The 19,480-nt window shown below is 57.9% G+C and overlaps 2 protein-coding genes across 8 annotated transcripts in view; both read left to right on the top strand.

Annotated features, from left to right (window-relative positions):
* PRR5 (proline rich 5) overlaps positions 1-1,383 on the top strand; it is a 48,581-nt gene extending 47,198 nt beyond the window's left edge. For 6 of the 7 annotated variants that reach the window (XM_032882800.1, XM_032882801.1, XM_032882799.1 and 3 more), the window contains one exon: positions 785-1,383. In XM_032882800.1, the coding sequence (XP_032738691.1) occupies positions 785-1,260 (476 nt within the window). In that variant the 3' untranslated portion in view covers positions 1,261-1,383. The remainder of the gene's footprint in view (positions 1-784) is intronic. The other variant, XM_032882802.1, reaches the window with a different exon arrangement.
* Positions 1,384-15,034: 13,651 nt separating this feature from the next.
* Positions 15,035-19,480, top strand: part of ARHGAP8 (Rho GTPase activating protein 8) — a 55,017-nt gene continuing 50,571 nt past the window's right edge. Inside the window, exon 1 of the mRNA XM_032882797.1 lies at positions 15,035-15,044. The gene's annotated coding sequence lies outside the window, so the exon portion shown is untranslated. The remainder of the gene's footprint in view (positions 15,045-19,480) is intronic.

The raw sequence follows: 19,480 nt of genomic DNA, 5'->3' as shown, positions 1-19,480 counted from the left end.
CCTGTTGGCATAAAGCCCAGCCTCCAGGGTTAGGGTTAGGGTTAGGATCAGGGTTAGGGTTAGGAAAACTGGGCAGAACCTTTCTCCTGCCCCTGGAAAGGTCCCTGAGCCGCTCACTGTGCTCAGCCCTGCCACATGGTGGTCAGTCTTAGGAACTGCAGGGCCCTGAGTGGGAGCCTGAGATCTGGCCCCCCACCCAGTCCAGCCCCCCGTGGCCATCCTCTCCTGCACCCCCGGCGTGCCCACCACACTCCGAATAAAACCCCAGCCCCGAGTTCATGTGAAAAGACCCTTTCTCATCCTCCCCACCCCCATCCTGGCACTTAACCACTACCTGACCTGTGGTTTATTCCCCTCCCCCCCCACACTGGGACTCCGGGAAGTGCTACAGGTTTTTTAACTTTCAACAAGTGGGGAAACTGAGGCATGTGCGCATTTGAACCAAGCCCTGTGCCTCCACACACCCACCCACCCTGCCCACCTCCTGCCCATCCAGGCTGAGGCTAGAAGGAAGGAAGAAGTCACATAGGGACAGGCACGGTGTTAGAGCCGACTCTCCCTTACTTGCAGGGGTGCGCAAGGGGCTGGGCCAAGGATCTGCACCATTCGGGTTTTTCCCTGTGGCTGCCCTTTCATGCAGAGCTAAGCGCACAGTAGGTGCTGGCTAGATTCTGGCCCCAGGAAGGGCCTAGAACACTCAGGTGCCTAGGTTTGCCAAGTGACCACTTCCCACCCTGGCCCCCCCATCTCATGCCTGACACCTTTTCTGTCTGTCTTTCTGCAGAGAAGCACTTCCTGCGCCGCTCCCGCTCAGGGGATGTGCTGGCCAAGAACCCAGTGGTGCGCTCCAAGAGCTACAACACCCCCCTGCTGAACCCCGTGGCAGAGCACGAGGCTGAGGGAGCAGCAGCCGGCGGCCCCGGCATCCGCAGACACTCCGTCTCGGAGATGACGTCCTGCCCAGAGCCCCAGGGCTTCTCCGACACACCTGGCCAGGCTCCCCCTGGGGCCTTGAGATCCTCTGTGGGCCCCCAGTCGGGGCCCTGCCCCAGCAGACTGTACCCCCCTGCCCAGTCCCCCGAGCCTGGCCCAGGCACAGCCCACCCCTCCCCACCCTCCTCCAGTCCAGAGAACCTGGTGGACCAGATCTTGGAGTCCGTGGACTCGGATTCAGAAGGGATCTTCATTGACTTTGGCCGGGGCCGGGGCTCGGGCTCATCGGAGTTTGAGGGGGCCGGGGGTCGGCAGAGCATCGTGTGAGGGCCTCGAGTTTCTGCTGACCCCGTGTGTGTGCCTGGGGGGTATGTGTGTGCAAGAGTTTTTTTTACTCTGTCCCGGCCAGTCGGCTGTGGGTCCCAGCCACTGTGCCATTCCGGAGTCGTCGTTGGAGAAAGCGTCACCCCCTGAGCCCCCCGCCCTGCTCTGTTTTGGGGCGTGTGTTGGCCGCTCCAGTGGCCTCACTGGGTCATCAGGCACACCGGTCCGCCCTGTGTGCACGGAGCAGACCTAGCCGCCACCCCCAACCTGCCCCAGCCCGCCAGCGTCCACACCCACGGAGACAACACTGTGGCCCAGTCAGGTTTCCGGAATGATTCCCAGAGCAAGGGGGGTCAGTAGCAGACCCACCTTCCCCCTTCCCACTCACCTGAGCCCTGTGAGGCCACAGCATGACCTGTGGGCCCCTGTCCCAGATGCTCACAGAGGCTGCCCTCACTTGGGGCAGCCACGGGCAGGAAGAGGGTGGAATAAAGGTGTCTGCCCCAATCCCGAGCTCGTGTCTGTGACGCCAGGCCCCAGATGTCCTTCTTCCCTGGTTGTCACCCTCCGATGTCCCCTTGCCTCGGTGGGGCCTCCCCACTCCCAGGGAGGGCGTGCTCCTAGGGTCCAATTTCCTGGTCCCCTCCTGATACTGGGGCCCAGAGGCCCCAGAAGCAAGAGTTGGGAAGCTGGGAGCAGCTGGGACCGCGGCAGGGAAGGGACCCACTCAGAGGGTCAGCGATCAGCTTGGCCAGCAATAGAGCAGCCTGGAGACCAGGCCTAATGGAAGGGGGGCTGGGGAGTTCTGTGAGTCAGGTGGTCAGGGAGGGAAGGCCGATGCCTCTCCCAACGCCAAATCACAGGGGCCCCCAGTCCCCGGGGACCAGCCAGAGGGATCCCCCACCTGCACGGGCCTCTCCTGTCTACTGGGGCTCATTTTGGGATGCACACGTGCATTGGGGCTGCAGGGCCCCCGGAGCTCGGTCTTGTGTGTGAGGTGGGGAAGTACTCACTTCACAAGCTCTGTGGCTGCTCGGCCCTCGGAAAGAGCTCCGGCAGCGGGCGGGGGAGCCCCCAGGTAGGGCTCAGCTGGGAGAGTAAGAGTGACTGATCCCAGCCTCCAGGGGGACTGGGAATTGGGCCCGAAGCCTGTCCCTGGTCTGAGAACCCAGGAGAATGGCCATTTGGCTGGGTTGATGGGGCTGAGCTCCCTAAACGGCCTTCTTGGTTCCCAGATCCTTCACGGAACCCGGATAAGCCTGGACCCAGCCAACACTGGGGTGGGGAGTGGGGGGGAACCATTATCAGTGGGGTCCCCTCAAGGCAAAAGGGTCAGGCCAAGGGCAGAAATGGCAGGGACCTGTCTGGGCTCTGCCCTCACTGGGGTGTTGGGCCCTCTGTGATGTCTCTACCTCCTGGTGTGAAGGACGAGGAGATCGGAGGTTCCCAGGTCCCTGGGGACTCCAGTGGCCTTTGTCTGTAGGGACCTCTGAGCTCTTTGCCAAATCCTGCCCTGGATGGAGGGAGGGAGGCCCCGTGCGCCAGCTAGTGGGGTCTCACCTGCGATGGGGAGGCTGGAGCCCCAGGGAGGGCGGGTGCTGAGCCTGGGTCCTGAAGGATCCCAGGGGCTGCTTCGGCTGGGGCTGCCCGGCACCCCCGCCCAATTAAAGGAGCAGCTCATCGTCTGGGCTGGGAGCGGGTCTACATGTCATACACAGCCTTGTTCAAAAAGCGTTTACGGAGATCTGCGTCAAAACACCCTGTTACACACTGGTAAATCACGAGAGAAAAATCAGGAACAGATTACATCAGTTAGGACAACGGTCCTGCTGCGGTTAACCCCCGCAAACCCGCAGAACCTCGGACTCTGGCTACTGGTGTCCCCTCCAAGAACCAAACTTCCTTCTAATGAAAGCCCCATCCCTGATCAGGTCTCACTTTGGCCACCGGGAGCTCAGGCCAAGCCCTGAGCTGGCTGTGGCCAGTGTAGACCTGTGGCTCTGTCTGCCCCTGTGGCCTGCCGTCCTTCCACTACCCCCCATCTCCGTCTCCAATCTCTCCACGTGTTCCCTCCACAGTACTTGTCACTGAATATTCGGGGTGGAAATGGGTTATGGGGCCAGAACTTTCTGCCGGTGTTCCTGTTTGTGGGGAAAGGCATTCGGACATCAGCAACCCCATGGCCTGGGAGACAGCTGAGCCCAAGAGAGGCCCGGGGGCTTAGGCTGCACGAATTCCGGGGAGACCCTATCTGACACAGGAGTCCAGGACTAGTCTGTCCCCCCACGAAGAGGCCACTTGTCCTGTCCCCACTGAGTCCCAGCCACAGGTCAAGGAGCCTGTCAAATGCTTGAACTCGTTAACGGTTCGCTGTCCACGCACCACCAGGGAGCCTTCTCCAGTGGAGGGTTTCCCACACGGCTCACTGTTCCCATCTTCGTCTGTCGTAGGTCCTCGGGCAAGCCTCCAGAGCCCGGAGCTCAGGCCCCGCCCACACCTGCGGATGGGACTCTGCTGTGACCCGCGCCCAGCCGACGCGGGGGCTCCGAAAGCCTGAAATGAGAAGTCCTGCTCCACAGTCCAAGCCCTTAGCGCTTCAGGCAAAAACCCACCCAGAAGCAGGCCAGGGAGCGTCACGCTTGTGGGAATGGGACGCCCACTCTGCCCGGCAGCCTCAGCGGATGAAGAGGATGGTGAAGAGGGCGCAGGGGCCACAGAGGGCCACAGAGGGGTCGATCTGGGGGAAACCAGAAAATCGTCTTTAAGAGTTCATCTGGGGAACCCCTGCCCGTGCAACAGAGCGGGGGTCCCACCCTCCATCTCGGGGGTCTTGACGTGGTCTGTGTGACTCCTTCGGGCACCTGGAAAGCCCAGGGACCCTCTCTTAGAATAGTGTTTTTACAATAAAATACCTAAGATCATGAAGGAAACCAACTCTGTTGAAACCACGACGCCCAGCCCGTCTAATGCGTGTGGACGGCGGCCTCGCGTGTCTCTGTGGGTGGATCGGCCGCCGGATCTCACACGGGCCCGTGCTCACCTGGACGTCAGAGGAGTCCGGAGTCGAGACGATATTTCCGGGTCTCAGCACCCCCTGGCTGTGACGTGAGCCTCCGTGATCTCTGCTGGGGACAAACCTTGGGGGCTGCTCGCGGGGGGGCTGGGCTTGGTTGATGGTGCTCCCCCACAAGAGGGCAGCTAGCCAAGCTGCTGGTGTCTGTCCCCAAGTTCAGGGTCCCCGAGTTTTATCCGCCGGCAGCTCTGGGAGTCTGAGGAGGGGCCCGTCTGGGCTGCCTCCCCACCAGCTGCGCCTCCGGCCAGCCGGGTCAACATGGGGCGGACAGAGGGGCTGCCATCCCATGGCCCTCCTGGAGCCCTCTGCGGCTGCCCAGTGCCCTGGGCGGAAGTGTCCCGCTTTGTAGGCTCGGGTGGATGGCTCTTCATGGGGAGGCCTCCCTGGGCCACCCCTGGCTGCTGGCTCCCCACGCTCGACACTGTCCTCTGAGGACGTACAATCCCCGTGTCTGCACACCCATGCGTGCCTGTGCACGTGTGCACACACGTACCCACATGCACACACGCTCACCTCCCTGAGGCCTGTTGCTGCTTCCTACCCCCACCTCCAACCCCCATTCTCTGCTTTCCCTGAGCCTGGACCCATCTGCCTGAGTACAAGATGTTCCCGGTGTCCCTGTGGGGAAACCTTGGCCCGTGACATTCCCATGACACCGTGAGCCCCGGGAAGGCAGGCTTGTGCTAATCTGGCCAAAGACCTAGGACGCTCCATGGCCCAGCTGCCAGCCTCACTTGCAGCCCTGGAACCCAGGAGGGGTGAGGGTAAAATGAGGGTCCCCTCCTGGAGGAGGACACAGGACAGGAACAGCGGCCTCAAAGCAGAACTGGTTCCTGTGTCGTGTTCTCCCTGAACAACCCCGGTGCACCACAGCATTCCGGACAGGGGTCTTTCACGGATCTCCCCCAGGGGCGGAGGGCCTACGGGAGAGCGTGCACCCCCACCACCCTGCATACACCCCTGCATTCCTGTAAGACTTTAGGTTCCCCTCCAGCTCATGCGCATCTATGCAGAGACAATTCTGCGTGTGTGCGTGTGCGCGCGCGTGTACGCGTATGTTTGTCTCTCCCTGCCTGTCTCTGTCTCTGTCCTGCGAACGGCATGAAACCATCTTGGCCCTGCCCCCTCAGCATCTCCCTCCTTTGGGGCAAAAAAGTTCTGCGGGGTCCCCTGGCCTCAGACTTCCGTGTGGAGCCTGATCCTTCTTAACAAAGGCCCTGCCAGCCGCCAGGACCCACCTACTTTCCAAAGCAGGAGAACTGGGCGTGGACCAAGTCACCTCGGCTCTCCTGGCTCCCGGTAACTTCCCCCTCTTGCTCTGGGCTGGCGTCCGCCTCATCCTCCCGGCCCTTCCCCCGGGGCTGGCTACTGCCACCCATCCTCCTTCACAAGTGACAAGGCAGAGGCTCCAAGAGGTGTGAGTTGGGCTCCGTTCTGCTGTAGAACTCTGGGGGCCACCAGGCCGAGCATCTGGGGATGGGGACATGGGACTTGTGGCTGGGGACCTGCACCTTTCCCCCTCCCCCACCGGGGCCTGGCTCAGAGGGTGCCCGTCCAGCAGGTGTCTGCTGGGTGAGCTGAGTGGCAGAGGAGCCTCTGGGAAGAAAGGCCAGGCCAGAGGAAGCCTTGGCTCTTCTTTGGAAAAGGCAGACGGAAATCCTACAATATTTTTAGCCTCTCTCCACACTGCCCCTTGTTGCCATCGTGTCATCCCAGACTTCCATCCAAAATGGCACTGGCACTTCCGCATGGGTTTGTTTTAGGATGAAGCATGCCGCAAACACGGGGTCCCCACGGCGGGGGGCACGCCCGCGTGCATGACCTACACGCCCCCAAACTTCACAGGAGAACGGGTAGACACCTCCGGCCTTCCTGGAGCTCAGTCTGGGCCAGCCGGGCAGGGACATGGAGGGGCAGGGCACACCCTTCGGGGTCTCAGGTTCAAGCCCCCGGGAGTGTCCGCCCCCCAGTCTATTCGAACCTTGAACAGGCGGCTATGCCCAGCTGGCCAAGCTGTCCCCGTTGATGGCTGCCTCCCGGTGCTGCTCCTGGCAGCGGGGACAGCGGATGGGAGACCCCCACACCATGGTCCTCGTCCTGCAGAGGAGGGGCCGGGGAAAACGCCCCTCTCGGAGTTACACTAGATTTCATCGCTGCCCCGTCACACGGAGGACCTGTGCTCCCGAGGATACAAGTCCCGCGGGCACACACACTCACAACAGCCAACGGTCTCCCCTCCCCCCACAGGAGTTCCAGAATCAACTTCCGTGTGCCTGGAACCAGCCATCCTGAGACCGTGGGAGGCCCGCGATATCGTATTCAAGGAGTCCATCTGGGTTCCCCTGGCCTCCACCTCTTGGTGGGGGGCTGGGTGGTGCCTCAGGTGTCCTCCTGGAACAGGAGCCCCCCCCAGCCCCGCCTCTCCCCCAGCTGCCGCTGCAGCCTCAGGGAGAAGGGAACACTTGTGGCAGGCAGGGTCACTCACCCACTTACCCCTGCTGCTGAAATTCCTCTTCTTCTCTCTGAGTCTCTGTGGCCTCCCCAGGCTGCACATGCCCTGCCCACCCCCAGCCCCAGACTCCGGATCCAGAGCCTAGCAGCGGGAGGGCCCTCCGGCGTGTCCCCACCTTGCTATCGGTGCCTTTGCCCAGGTCAGGGCTATGCTGTCTTATCTCTCAGACACACACACACGCACACACGCGGACTCACAGACACACTCACATGCATGCGTGGGCATGCTGACGGCCACCCACTCACACACACATTGCACGCATGCACACACTCACATGCTTCCTGGAGAGAGGCCTCCCTCCCCGTGGCAGGGAGGGTGTGGTTCTTGCAAAGGAGGGTCACAGATATCCCCTGGCGCCCTCCCACCGCCCCAGAGAACCCTCCGCCCAATGCCACCCTAACAGAGGGGCAGATAAATGGTCGTTCGAGGCACCTGCCTGCATTTTGCTGGGGCTCCGTGTCTTAGTCAGTTCCCCCCACGTACAGATATCACAGGCTGGGAGCCGTAAGCAGCAGGCATTCATTTCCCACACCTCCCGAGTCTGGAAGCCCAAGATCGGGGGGCCACACCATCAGGTTCCGGTAAGGACTGTCTTCCTGGCTTGCAGACAGTCACCTTCTCACTGTGTCCTCAGCTGGTGGACAGAGAGCTCCTCATGTCTCTCCTTCAGGACACTAATCCTATAGGGTCAGGACCACCCCATGACCCCATTTAACCTTAGTTACGTCCTTGGGGACCCCATCTCCAAGCAGTCATTCTCGTGGTTCTGGCTCCATCATACACGTTTTCAGGGGACATGGAGCCATCCACAGCACCCTGGTGAGGTGATGGGTCCATTTCTCAGGCAGCAAGACCCCCAAGGCCCATCCCAGAAGTCAAAGGAGGGTCACCATGGGGCCACAAACCCAGCCCAGTCATGGGAGCCCTGCCCACCCCATGACGTTTAGGAAAACGGCGGGGCGGGGGGATGTTGCCATTGGAGCCTTCCTAGTGTCTTCGCCTGCCTGCACCCCTTCTGAGAGGAAACATTTGCTTTGGGGTGTGTGTGTGTGCGTCCCACAACAGACACCCACTAGCAGGAGACCTCCGTGGGGATGGCCTTGGACCACAAGCCTCCGAAGTGCCCGCTTTGCTCTCCGTGGTGTCAGTGTCTGGAAGGACCAACTCCTGCATTTAGGAAGACGCCACAGGGCGCAGGAATCACAGGTGGGAGGAGGCCTGTGTTCTGGAGGGAGAGGGAGGAGGGGTTCCCTCGCGGCGGAGCTATCCGAAGCCGAGGATGCCCCCAGCGAAGGAGGGGGAACTCTGGGATACGGGAGAAAGCCTGGGCACCTGGCACGTGCCTCTAAAGATTTGACTTGTTTGTGATCTCCCTCTCGACCGTGAAAGTAATATTTGGCCTATAATTTAAAAGAAAGACTGCTAGGTGTAAACCCAGAACGGCTGAAAGTGGTACTTGAAATAACGTTTGCATGTTCATAGCAGCATAATTCCCAGTCGCCTGAAGGTGGGAGCAACCCAGGCCGCCCATCGACGGATGAGCAGATGGGCCAAATGCGCTCCTCCCACACCATGGAGTAGGGAGGCCCCCACGGAAGGAGATCCCGACGCCTGCCGCGACATGGACGAACCTGGAGGGCCTTATGCTCAGTGAAATACACCAGTCACGGAAGGACAAAGTCTGCAGGATTCCCTGTTATGCGAAGCCCCTAGAGTCGTCAAACTCATAGAGACAGAAAGTAGACGGGTGGTCAGCAGGGGCGTGGGGAGGAGAATGGGGTGTTGGGGTCTAACAGGGGCAGTTTCAGCTTTGCAAGATGAAGAGTTCTTCCCGCTCACACCATGCCGTGAGAATGTACTCCACCGTTAGAAAGGGTTAGGAAGGAGGAAGGGAGGAAGGAGGAAGGATGGGAGGGAGTAAAGAGAAAGCCCTCCTTCCCTCCCTGCAGCATCTCCTTCAGGGAGTGTGCAGTGCCCTGCACTGGCCCCTGGTTGAGGCCTGAGTGGGGGTTGGGGCGTTATTCCAGTGAGGGACTTGGTCCCCGAGCTCCAGGAGTGTCCAGCAGTGACCTTGGGGATTCAGGGGAACATCAGCCAGACAAGCCCCTAATATCATGATGCTCTTCCACGCTCCACCCCCTGAGCACACCGAAGGCCCATACTTCTTGCCTCCTTGCAGCAGGTGGGGCCACGTGACCGGCCCGGGCCAACGAGCTCTATGCAGAAGGGACGTGGGGCCCTTTGGAGTTGCCAGGTGGAGACTCTCAGGATCTCACCTCCCCTCTGCCTGGTGATCGGCAGGATTCCAGAGGGGGCTGCTCTGCAAGGTGGGGTCTTGCAGACAAGGTGTGAGTGGGAAATAGACTGAGTCTCTGTGAGCCCCTGAGATGGGGGGATGTTTATTACTGTTGCATGACCCGGCTTGAGCTGGCTGATACACTCTGCTTTCCCAGATACGCTAGAGGAAAGCGGTTGGTGATCGGGGAGAAGGCTGAGTGGGGTAGGCGGGTTAATGTGTTTACGCGTGTTGCGGGCCCTCCTGGGTGGAGCCGGGCCCCAGGGTTCTCATCCTGAATAGGTCGCTACCTTGCTGTATGATGTTAGGCAAGTCCTCCATCCTCAGTGTCTGGCATCTGCAGCAAGGATTTTTCCAAATATAAAATTCCATGAGCTCAGTGATGGTTCTCGGCTTGTGCATGCACCGTGGACACATGCGGAGCGCGAGTATAAGAACATAAGCTCCCAGACACCAGCGTCCCTGATTCAGCAGCTCCTCGCATGTGACAGAATGGGGCAGACAAGCACTTAATGGGTTTTGATCTGCAAGTGATAATGGCTTAATAATAAACGGATGGTCTTCCCCAAGAACGCTTTTCCTCATGGACTGATGTGTTTGCTTAGAGCTCAGAACTGCTTTAATAGGCTGTAAAAAGCTATAAAAACGTAAAGTATCATCCACATCATCACAAGAAGAATTTCTCATGCTGACTTTCTGTTTTCACTATGGGGATTTATGTCAGTCTGTGTTTGGCGGGGGAAGAGGAACGTAAGACAGGAGGCCGTGGAATTGGGCGGGGTTCTCATTTGCAAGCAGCTGAAGCAGATTCTGGCTGATTACGCAGGAGTTCGTTAAAGGATTTTGGGAGATCCCAGAGTTGTCGGTAGGTGGGAGAGCCAACACTGAGGTACTGTTCCCTTCCAGGAACAGTGCCTCAACTCACCCCAAAGGACAGACCTGGTGGGAAAACAGCCGCTACTGCAGTCCCTGCTCAGGGACACCCCCACTGCACAGAGATGCCCCCACTGCACAGGGATGCCCCCACTGCACAGGGATGTCCCCACTGCACAGGGATGCGCTCACTGCACAGGGATACCCCCACTGCACAGAGATGCTCCCACTGCACAGGGATGCCCTCACTGCACAGGGATGCCCCCACTGCACAGGGATGCTCCACAGAGATGCCCCCACTTCACAAGGATGCCCTCACTGCACAGAGATGCCCCCACTGCACAGAGATGCCCCCACTGCACAGGGATGTCCCCACTGCACAGAGATGGCCCCACTGCACAGGGATGCCCCCACTGCACAGAGATGTTCCAGTTGCCCTGGACTGAACCCACAGCTGCCACCAGGACTGATAGCAATCATGTTCCAAGTACGTGTAGCCACTGCAGCCTCCCCCACCCCCCACACTGCACATCGCCCTGCTGCCCTTTCCACTGTAATATATTCCCAGACTGGTTCCTCCCTAAGCACGTACATCACAATGGTGGAGCCTAAGTTGTCGTCTGGGCCTTGGTTGCAAAGGAGGCCAGGTAAACCCGTTGTCTGGCCACCTTGTGCAGAAAGATTAGGAAGAGTGAGAATCCCAGTGTAGCAGGGGTGAAAGGTGAAAGGTGCACGGGGGCCAGAAGGCACAACCAGTGTCCCACTCTGATGTCAAATAGGGCATCACGAGCATGGCCTGCTCGGTTGCAAATCAAAAGGATTTCAACAGTTAGGACCAAAGGATCCCAGAAAACATGGTGAACCTCATGGAGGGTCCACAAGGGTCGTCGCAGTTCGCAGTGAGGACTAACAACCAGACACATTTGATCTGAAACGCGTGCGGGCGCAGGCTAGGAGGGTGGATGGAGGGTCCTGACAGCTGCAGGGAAGAAGCCTCCTGGCCTCGATGGGTCTCAGGGGCCCGGCCTTGAATGAGAGGAGTGGGACGGCTATCTAGAGGATCTAGATCCCTTTAGGCTGCGTCCAGCCGCCGCGCCCACATTCAGCAGGGAAATTCTGGTTTCCAGGTTTTAATAAGGTTCAAAGCGGAGCAAGTCTTGGCTCCAGCAGCTGGCAGGGAGAGTTAATTTGCAAGAAAACAAATGTGAAGCCTAAGACATTGGACCAAAGGATCTTTATTTCCTTCTTCCTTCAAGCTCTCCAACCCCCAGTGCTTATTAATGTGGAATTTGCTGCTTGGGGGAGAGCCAAATCTCCGACTTCATAAACATTTGTAAGAGCAAATTTAATAAAGCCGGGAATAATGCCATTCAGATGTAATTCCTTCGTTTCGCATTATTATTCTTTGTCTTCTATTGCAAAGCATTTGAAATGCACGGAGTTATTGTTATAGCAACAAAAGGAAATGAGTAACTGCTGCCTTGCTGATTAGATGCACTTGGGGAAAAACAGAAAAAAGAACCAAACGGGACCAGCCCGGGTTTTACTGTTCCTTTCTGTTTCTCTTTCCTTTTACCATGAATGGCGGAACACACCTGCATTGTTTCCCTCTAATCATTCTGTATTATTGCTTTATTGTACATATTTTATTATCACTAAGCTATAGTTGTGGAATTTGTATGAGGTTTATACAAACACAACTGCGAGGAGGGTGGCATTCCCCTTCCACGTCTTGATACCATGAAATTATGGGGCCAGCCGCACATCAACTGGAGGATGTTTTCTCTGACTTCTGCCCAAAGTTGCTTTTTAAAACAGAAAACCTACAAATTGTTCCTCTTTCATGGGGGACCGATCTTGCATTCATACTAAAAAAGACATTTGCCTCCCAAAAAGGAAAAGAGAAATGTGGCACCAAGCACTAGATCAACCCGATCCCGTGTGTGAGTCGCTAATATGAATCAAATCCTTGAGGCGCCTGGGTGGCTCAGTCGTTTGGCGTCTGCCTTCGGCTCAGGTCATGATCCTGGGGTCCTGGGATCGAGCCCCACATTAGGAAGCCTGCTTCTCCCTCTCCCACTCTCCCTGCTTGTGTTCCCTCTCTCGCTGTGTCTCTCTCTGTCGAATAAATAAATAAAATCTTTTAAAAAATAAATAAATTGATGTCATTGTCATGTTTTGAGAGCAAGTCCTTGGTGTTGAAATGGGCGCATTCCTGCTCCGTCCAGAGGCTCAGACACACACTTGTGTGAGAACTTAGCCCCGAAGTGCCTTCCTCGCTACCTGGAGCCCTCTGGGAACAAGGAGGGGATGTAATAATAATTTGCAGGTGTATTATGTTAGTTGAACAGGCTGGCTGGTGAGGAGGTTACAAATTCTTTGCACACGAAAAGGCAGCTACTTGGGTAATGGGATGCTCCTTGGGCATACTGGGAAGCAAGAGCAACTGAGTCCGGCGACACAAAAAGACAGGGTGCTGTCATTCACTGCCGACAAGAGCCTGAGGCCTGGAGAAGATCGGCAGTGACACAGGAAAGGAGTTTATGTCAGCGAGGCTGACGCCAGGAAGACAGCGCCCTGATATCTCAAACACTGCCCCCAAAGAGCTGGAAAGATGTCCAGGTTTACGGAGGGAAAAGGTGGGACAAAGATCGGTGGGAAGGTGCAAGTGGGCCATACAGGTCAGGCCAGTCATTGTCACGGGCTCAGTTACCCGGGAGACTTGCTGGCTCAGGGTGGGCCCTGTTGCTTGAGGGGGTAGTTTTGGTTCCCATCGGGGAATGCTTTGCCTGCAGGGTCTTTTGTGGAAGTTAAGAGATGCGCTGGAAAGAACTTAGTCAGAAGGTCCAGACAGAGGTCAGCATGGAGGCCGTGGGAATCCTCTTTCAACACTAGAAGGAAACTGGAATCATTCTTTCATCCACATTGATTGGGGCAGGCAGTGAGCAAACAGCCTGCCATGGAATGGGAACAACCAGCGTTTAGAGCTGGGCACTGGTTCTGTCTACATAATCCATATTCATTTCCTTCATGGTTATCATTAGCAAAACTGGCATGAAGCTGACTGTCTTGACTTTGGGGAGGTTAAGGTCTTGGTCTAACTCCTTTCCCATTCCTGGAATGGTTATGTGTCTTAGACTCAGCCAATCGGAGGCCTTCCCTGGGTTTGTTTTTCTTTCTTTTTTTCTTTTTTTCTTTCTTTCTTTTTTTTTTTTTCCTGCTAGAATTGTCAGGAGAGAAATTCTGCAATTTAGTTAAATAAATGTTATCAGAGGATGCTTTGGGTTGTAAGAATCAGAAAACTCTAAACTAGCTTCAACAATGAGAGAATTTATTGGAGCATCAAACCAGAATGTCCAGAGGTCTGACAGGCTTCAGGACAGGTTTGATCAAGGGGCTCGTCGCTGTCAGCAAGGACTCAGTTCCTTGCCGTCTCTGTTCAGATCTCTTTGCCTATATCTCTGTGGTCACAGGATGGCCCAGTGTCTCTAGTGCACTGATGCGCCTCATCTAGGTTGGGGGAGAGAAAAGGAAAAAGCAGGACCTCTTTTCCACCAACTATTCCAGCTGGACTGGCCTGAACTGCTCGCCATAGCATGAAGAAGGCCTGTGTTGACTGAGCTTAGGCCCAGTTACTTCGAGAACCTCATAAGCATCACTGGTTAAGAGGAGTAATATTGTGCCGACTGACATCTGCACTCACATATCCTGCTGGAGGTGGAGAGAGGTCAGTATGCCTGATTGGTTATCTTGGCTGCTGTTGGAGGCTCCTGGGCACTTACAGAGCCCATCGCACCTGCGACACCAGCAGCTGTGCAACCTTCCATGCAAAGCAGCCTGGGATTGTGGAGCTGCTTGTCCCTCCCCGCCTTTCCTCCCCCAGAAGGGAAGTGGGGAGAGGAGGAAGGGGAGCACTGGAGCTGGGGCAAGGGAAGGATCCTCTGGCTGCTGTGTCGAGGCCAAAGAGGCCGGGCAGAGCAGGGAGGGCCCCGTGGGAGGAGTCTGTCGCAGGAGCCACCTGAGAGGAGCTGGTGGGGCTTGATCCCTTTGGGCCAGTGTAGGGGGGAAAAGTGGGGGCACCGATTTAGAAGTAAAATGCATCTGGGCTTGCTGAGGGACCACGTATGGGACGTGAGAGCTGGAGAGGAGCCAAGGATGACCCCTAAGCGTTTGGACAACGGCCCCGGAGAATGAGACAAGAAGCCCCGGGAAGAGCTGGCGCTCTCCGCTCAGGCCACGCCCCTCCCCCCATGGAGATGTCAGGTGGGCGGTTTAGAGGCAGGACTCGGGTCTGGAGATAGAAGTTAGGGATCATTGGGGGTATAGACCATATCAAAAGCAGGGCGCTGGATGAGATCAGAGGGAGTGTAGGCGAAAAGGGGGTTCAAACTCGGCCCTGGGGCATACTGCGGGTCAGAACAGTAACAGCTCCCAGAGACAGAAATGCACCACTTGGCCCCCAGGGACCCTTTAGAGACCCAAGTCTTGGTCACCTCTTCCAGGAAGTCTTCCGTGCTCCTCAGAATGGGTCAGGGCCGCCTCCGGGATTGCCCCGCCGCTCTCTCTGGGGAATTCTGAGCTCAACAGCGGGCCCCATCGCAGTCCCGGGAAGGCGGCTCTTGGCCCAGAGGACTCTTTGGGAGATTTTTATTGAATGTGTCTTCTCGGTTCCTCGAATCTCCCTGCTCCGCACCTCACTTTGCCTGTCCCTAAAATAGGGAAGTGGATCCTCGAGGAAAGCGTCAGCCCCAGGGGTGGGGGCTGTGCCAAGCGGGGCCTTGAACGAGGCTAGCCTCGGGGGCGCCTCCGGAGCTAAGGGAGAGGGGTTCGGAGCTCGAGCCCCGCCCAGCACGCGGGCTCACCTGCGCCACGCGCTCCCGGCCCCGCCCAGCCCCGCGCGACCCCGGGGAGCCACCGCTCCCGAGGAGCCGCGCCGCGCGGGCAGGGGCGGGGCGGGGGCGGGGCGGGGGCGGGCCCGGTTGGGGGCCACTTCCGGGGCGGGGCCAGGTGAGTCGCGGCGCCGCCGAGCCCAGGTGAGGAGCCCGCGGGGCCGTGGCAGGTAAGGCCTGGCGTCCGCGGGCGGGAGCCCGCCTGTGCCTCGCGTGGGGACGCCACGCGGTTCCGCGGGTGTGAGCCGGCGGGCGCACTGCGTCACCGCTCAGGTGGGCGCGGCGACACGTGACGCGGCATAAGGACGCGGGCGAACCCAGCGGCCGCGCCGAGCCGAGCCGTGTCCCTTGCCCTCCCTCCTTGCACCCACTCCCCTCCTTGCTCCCTGCCCCTCCTCCCTTGCACCTCCTCCCCACCCTGCGCCCTTCCTCTCCTCTCCCTCACCCCTCCCCTCCCTGCTCTGGGCCTGAGCCCTCCTTTTCTCCCCCTCCTTCACCAGCTCCATGCTCCGGGCCTTCTCCCCGCCTCCCCCCCCCCCCCCCCCCCCCCCCCCCGCCGCACCCCCTTTCCCTGTTCCAGGCCTTCTTTCCTGCCCTCCTCGCCTCTCCTCTTTCTTGCTGCTTGCAGGCCCTCTCTTTTTGCCCTACACCTCTCCCTTCCTGCTCCCCTCCTCTCTCCCTCCACTCAGCTCCTCCCTTCCCTTCTCCCCAGCCTTCTCTGGGGGCCTTCCCCTCCTCCCCCTTCTCCCCTCCTCTCCTCCCCCTTCCCCTGCATCCCTCCCTCCACTCCTCCCCTTTCTCACCCCGACCCCTTCCCCTCCACTTCTCTCCTCCATTGTCCTGTTTCGGTATGGCTGGGCTGTCTCAGTCCAAACTTTCCCTCCCCCCCCATTTTCCTCCCCTAATTCATGGCCTCCCATTTGGCTGGGTTGGACACTGTACAGGCCTGTCAGCCCCTCTCACCCCAAACCAGGGAGGTAGGACTCATCTTTCCATTTCATAGATGAGAAAACTGAGGCTGAGCGGGTGCTAGGCTGATTCAGACCCAGGGCTCTGGCTGGGTCAGCACACGGAATGGAAGGCCAGGAGTTAGTGGGCCAGAAACTTAGATCGTGCGGCTTGTCAGTCTCCAGAATCAGTTGGAGGAGAGGCCCTGGCCCCTTTCCCTGTTCTCAAGCCCTAGCGTGGGGTCACTGACCTCAGCACTGGCTTGGAGGGTGTGTGTTTGCAGAGGGGCTCCCCAGGCCCCTGGAGAAGGGCCTGTGGAATCCTCAGGAAGTGAGCACAGGGGAGGAATTCCTGTGGGGTGGGGACCTGGCCTTGGCCATCTGGTGGCCACAGACTTGGAGGTTTTTGTCTTCTGGGCGTCTGTGAAATGCAGTGTTAACATGCGTCCAGGTGAGAACTCAAAATTTAAATTAAGGCTCAACATCCTTTGGTCGGTCTCTGTTGGCAATTTGGGGACCTTGTTTGTGGGTTTCTCCTTTAATACAGGGACTAACCATTCCTTAACCTAACACTGTGGGCAGGGGGCGGGTGAACAGGGACATAGGGTACGTTGGCCTGAACCCAGCTCCTCCTGTGGACAGCCATCTCCACACTCCCTGCCCACAGGGGACCCAGAGCGAAGCCGGGGGCTAGTGGGAGGCCAAGGAGGGCATCCTGGAGGAGGCAGCCATTGAACTGGAAAATGGATGGGAGGTTGGCACGGAGGTATGCATGTTGAGGTCACCCAGAGGCCAGGGCATCGTCCACCTGTGACGACGGATGACTGGGACGGGAATGAGCCCATCTCACCCTGTCCCTGCTGCTCACGGCAGCTGGCTCAGGGACTGGGTACCGAGGGGAGCAGAGCCAGGTCCCTGGCTCTGGCAGGTAGAGTGGCCTGACCGTCTCCTGGGACCTGGGGCATTTTTTTTTTCCTCTGGCCACATTGAGGGGAAGTCAGTATTTGGTCTGGCCTCACTGTCACCGGATCTTTCTATAAAGAGGCGTCTGATGGCAGAAGTTGGTGGGTTTACCAGGGCTCCGTGGGTCCCACTTCAGTTTCCCAGGAGGCAATGGAGCAGGTAGATTTGAATTCAGATTGTATTATTATTATTATTTTTAAGGATTTTATTTTTTTTAAGTTTTATTTATTTAGAGAGTGAGAGAGCACAGGGTGGGGTGGAGGGGCAGAGACCGGGAGAGAGTCTCAGGCTGACTCCCTGCTGAGCACAGAGCCTGCCGTGGGGCTTAGTCTCCCAACCCTGGGATCATGACTTGAGTTGAAATCAAGAGTTGGGCCCTTAAACTGAGTTATGTGACCAGGATCCCCTTTAAAGATTTTACTTTTAAATCTCTGTACCCAACATGAGGATTGAACTTAACCACCTCTAGACCAAGAGTTGCATGTTCTACCAACCCCGCCATCCACACCCCCCCCCCCCCCCGCCCCCTGATTGAATCATTGAATTGAACTTGAGCCAGTGGTAATAATAGAAACCATATATGGATCCCTTACTCCCTGCAGGAGCCGTAGGTTCCAGGTAGCCAAGACAGCATGTGCAAAGGCCCTGGGGCAGGAACAGCTTGAAGCATTTGAGGGGCAACCTCAGATGGACTTGAGGCCCGTGTGGCTGCACGGGGCAGGAAGTGGGGCAACTTCCTGAGCACCTCAATTTCTGCTGAGCACAGAGCCTGACGTGGGGCAAGGGGGTTGTGTGGCGAGGGCCTGAGGTGGTGGCGGGGCCCAGGCATGAAGAGCCAGTCTTTCAGGTGTTTGCGGGGGTTTGAATTTTATTCCAAGAACTACAGGCAGGTGTTGGTGCTCAGAGGATGTCAGGAGATTATGGGTTGGGTAGTTGGAAGACCAGCACTCGGGGAGAGTGGTCTGGGCCAGAGCTATGGGTCTGAGGGTGGAGAGCATGGGGCTGAGCATCCCATAGGAGAGGAGAGGTCCCAAGGCTCCTCCGCCCTGATGGGTCTGAGTTGTATGATGGAGACTCTGGCAGTGGCCCCAGCTATGTCCTCTCCAGGGACAGAGCAGCCTGGATGGTGGGCAATGGAGTGAGTGAGGCCAGCAGGGGGAGTGACCTTGAACTGTTGGTCAGACCCCGCTAGGGAGGGCTTGAATGCTGTTTGTGGGTGTGCCTTTTGTCTGTTCTCTTGTTCAACAGACACTCCCAGCCCTGGGAATGGTAAATGTTGGGCCTCTGGGGTGAGTCGGACTTGGCCTGGCTGTCAGTGAACTTATGGGGATGGGTCAAGGACACACAGACACATGGTGCAGTCTGAGGAGGGCTATGATGGAGCTTGTGGCTGCCAGAGCTCAGAGGAAGGCCCTCTACCAGCCTTGGGAAGGTGGGGCTTGGGTGGGTGGGGCAACCGGGGCATCAGGAGGCTTTTGATTATAATGAAGAGAAAACCCATTTCTGAACTGGGTGATATATTGGCCTATGTAGCTGAAGTGGTCTGGTGACAGTGTGGAGATCAGGTATGGCTTGATCAGGGTTTGGCAGTTCCCTGCCTTTTTTATGAACCTCTGGATCTTCAGTGGGGAGCGAGTCGGCTGCAGCCATTTCAGGCCTCATCTTCATACATGGCTATTTGGAGAGAGACTTCTCCAGTGGTCCTCTTTTGAGATCTTTACCAGAAGCATCTGGAAGACTTTTCCTGGGGCCTCACGGACCTGAATGCACCCACTCCTGTGGCCCCAGAAATTGCCATGTGCTGACTGGCTCAGGCTTGGCTTCCTCAACAAACCTTTGAGAAGAGAGATAGGAATACTCTTAGCCTTAGGGAGGGCTGTGCAGGCGGTGGTGTGTACACCTGAGTGAGCACCTAGGAACTCCAGGCAGGGCACCAGGATTGCTGGGGAGGGAGCAGCCCTGTCTGCCCAGCTGGCTCTGGGAGCAGCTGAGCCTTGACATTGGTGTCTACAAGAGCCACAGGAGGGTCCGGGGGGCCCCAACAATGGGACAGGTTCCTTCGCCCTTTGGGAGTACCAGGCCTCGGGCAAGGTCATGCAGCTGGAGGCAGCCTGTTTGGATCCTGCTGCTGGTGTCTCAGCAGGGAATCTCGGACAGGTTCTAGGGGCTTCCGGTCCTCCTGCCTGGACAAACAGTCTGGTGCGTCTCCTTGCCAGCGTCAGGGACTCAGAGCTGTCTGTGAGGTAGCGGGGGGCGGGGGGGGGGGGGGGGTCAGATTTAATGAATTTGGAGCAGAGCTGAAACAAAAGTGTAAAAATTACTTTTTTGGGAGGGGAGAGAGTGCCCCAGTACGTGCACAGTGGCGGAGGGGCAGGAGAGAGGGGCTTCATTTCAGGACCCTAAGATCATGACCCCAGCTGAAATCAAGAGTCGACACTTGAACAACTGAGCCATCCAGGTGCCCCTAAAAATTACTTTTTATGGGGTCCCTCTAGAGACCCTGGAATCCCAGCTCAGTGGTGAACCCTCCCCCTTCTCCTCCCCCTCCCCCTTCTCCTCCCCCTCCCCCTTCTCCTTCCCCTCCCCCTTCACCCCCTCCACCTTTTCTTCCCCCTCCCCCTTCTCCTCCCCCTCTCCCCTCTCCTCCCCCTCCCCCTTCTTCCCCCTTCT

Source organism: Lontra canadensis, unplaced genomic scaffold (genome assembly GCF_010015895.1).
Source record: "Lontra canadensis isolate GAN:19392208 unplaced genomic scaffold, GSC_riverotter_1.0 scaffold84, whole genome shotgun sequence".
NCBI classification, from domain to species: Eukaryota; Metazoa; Chordata; class Mammalia; order Carnivora; family Mustelidae; genus Lontra; species Lontra canadensis.
This window is presented reverse-complemented; position numbering and strand designations above follow the sequence as displayed.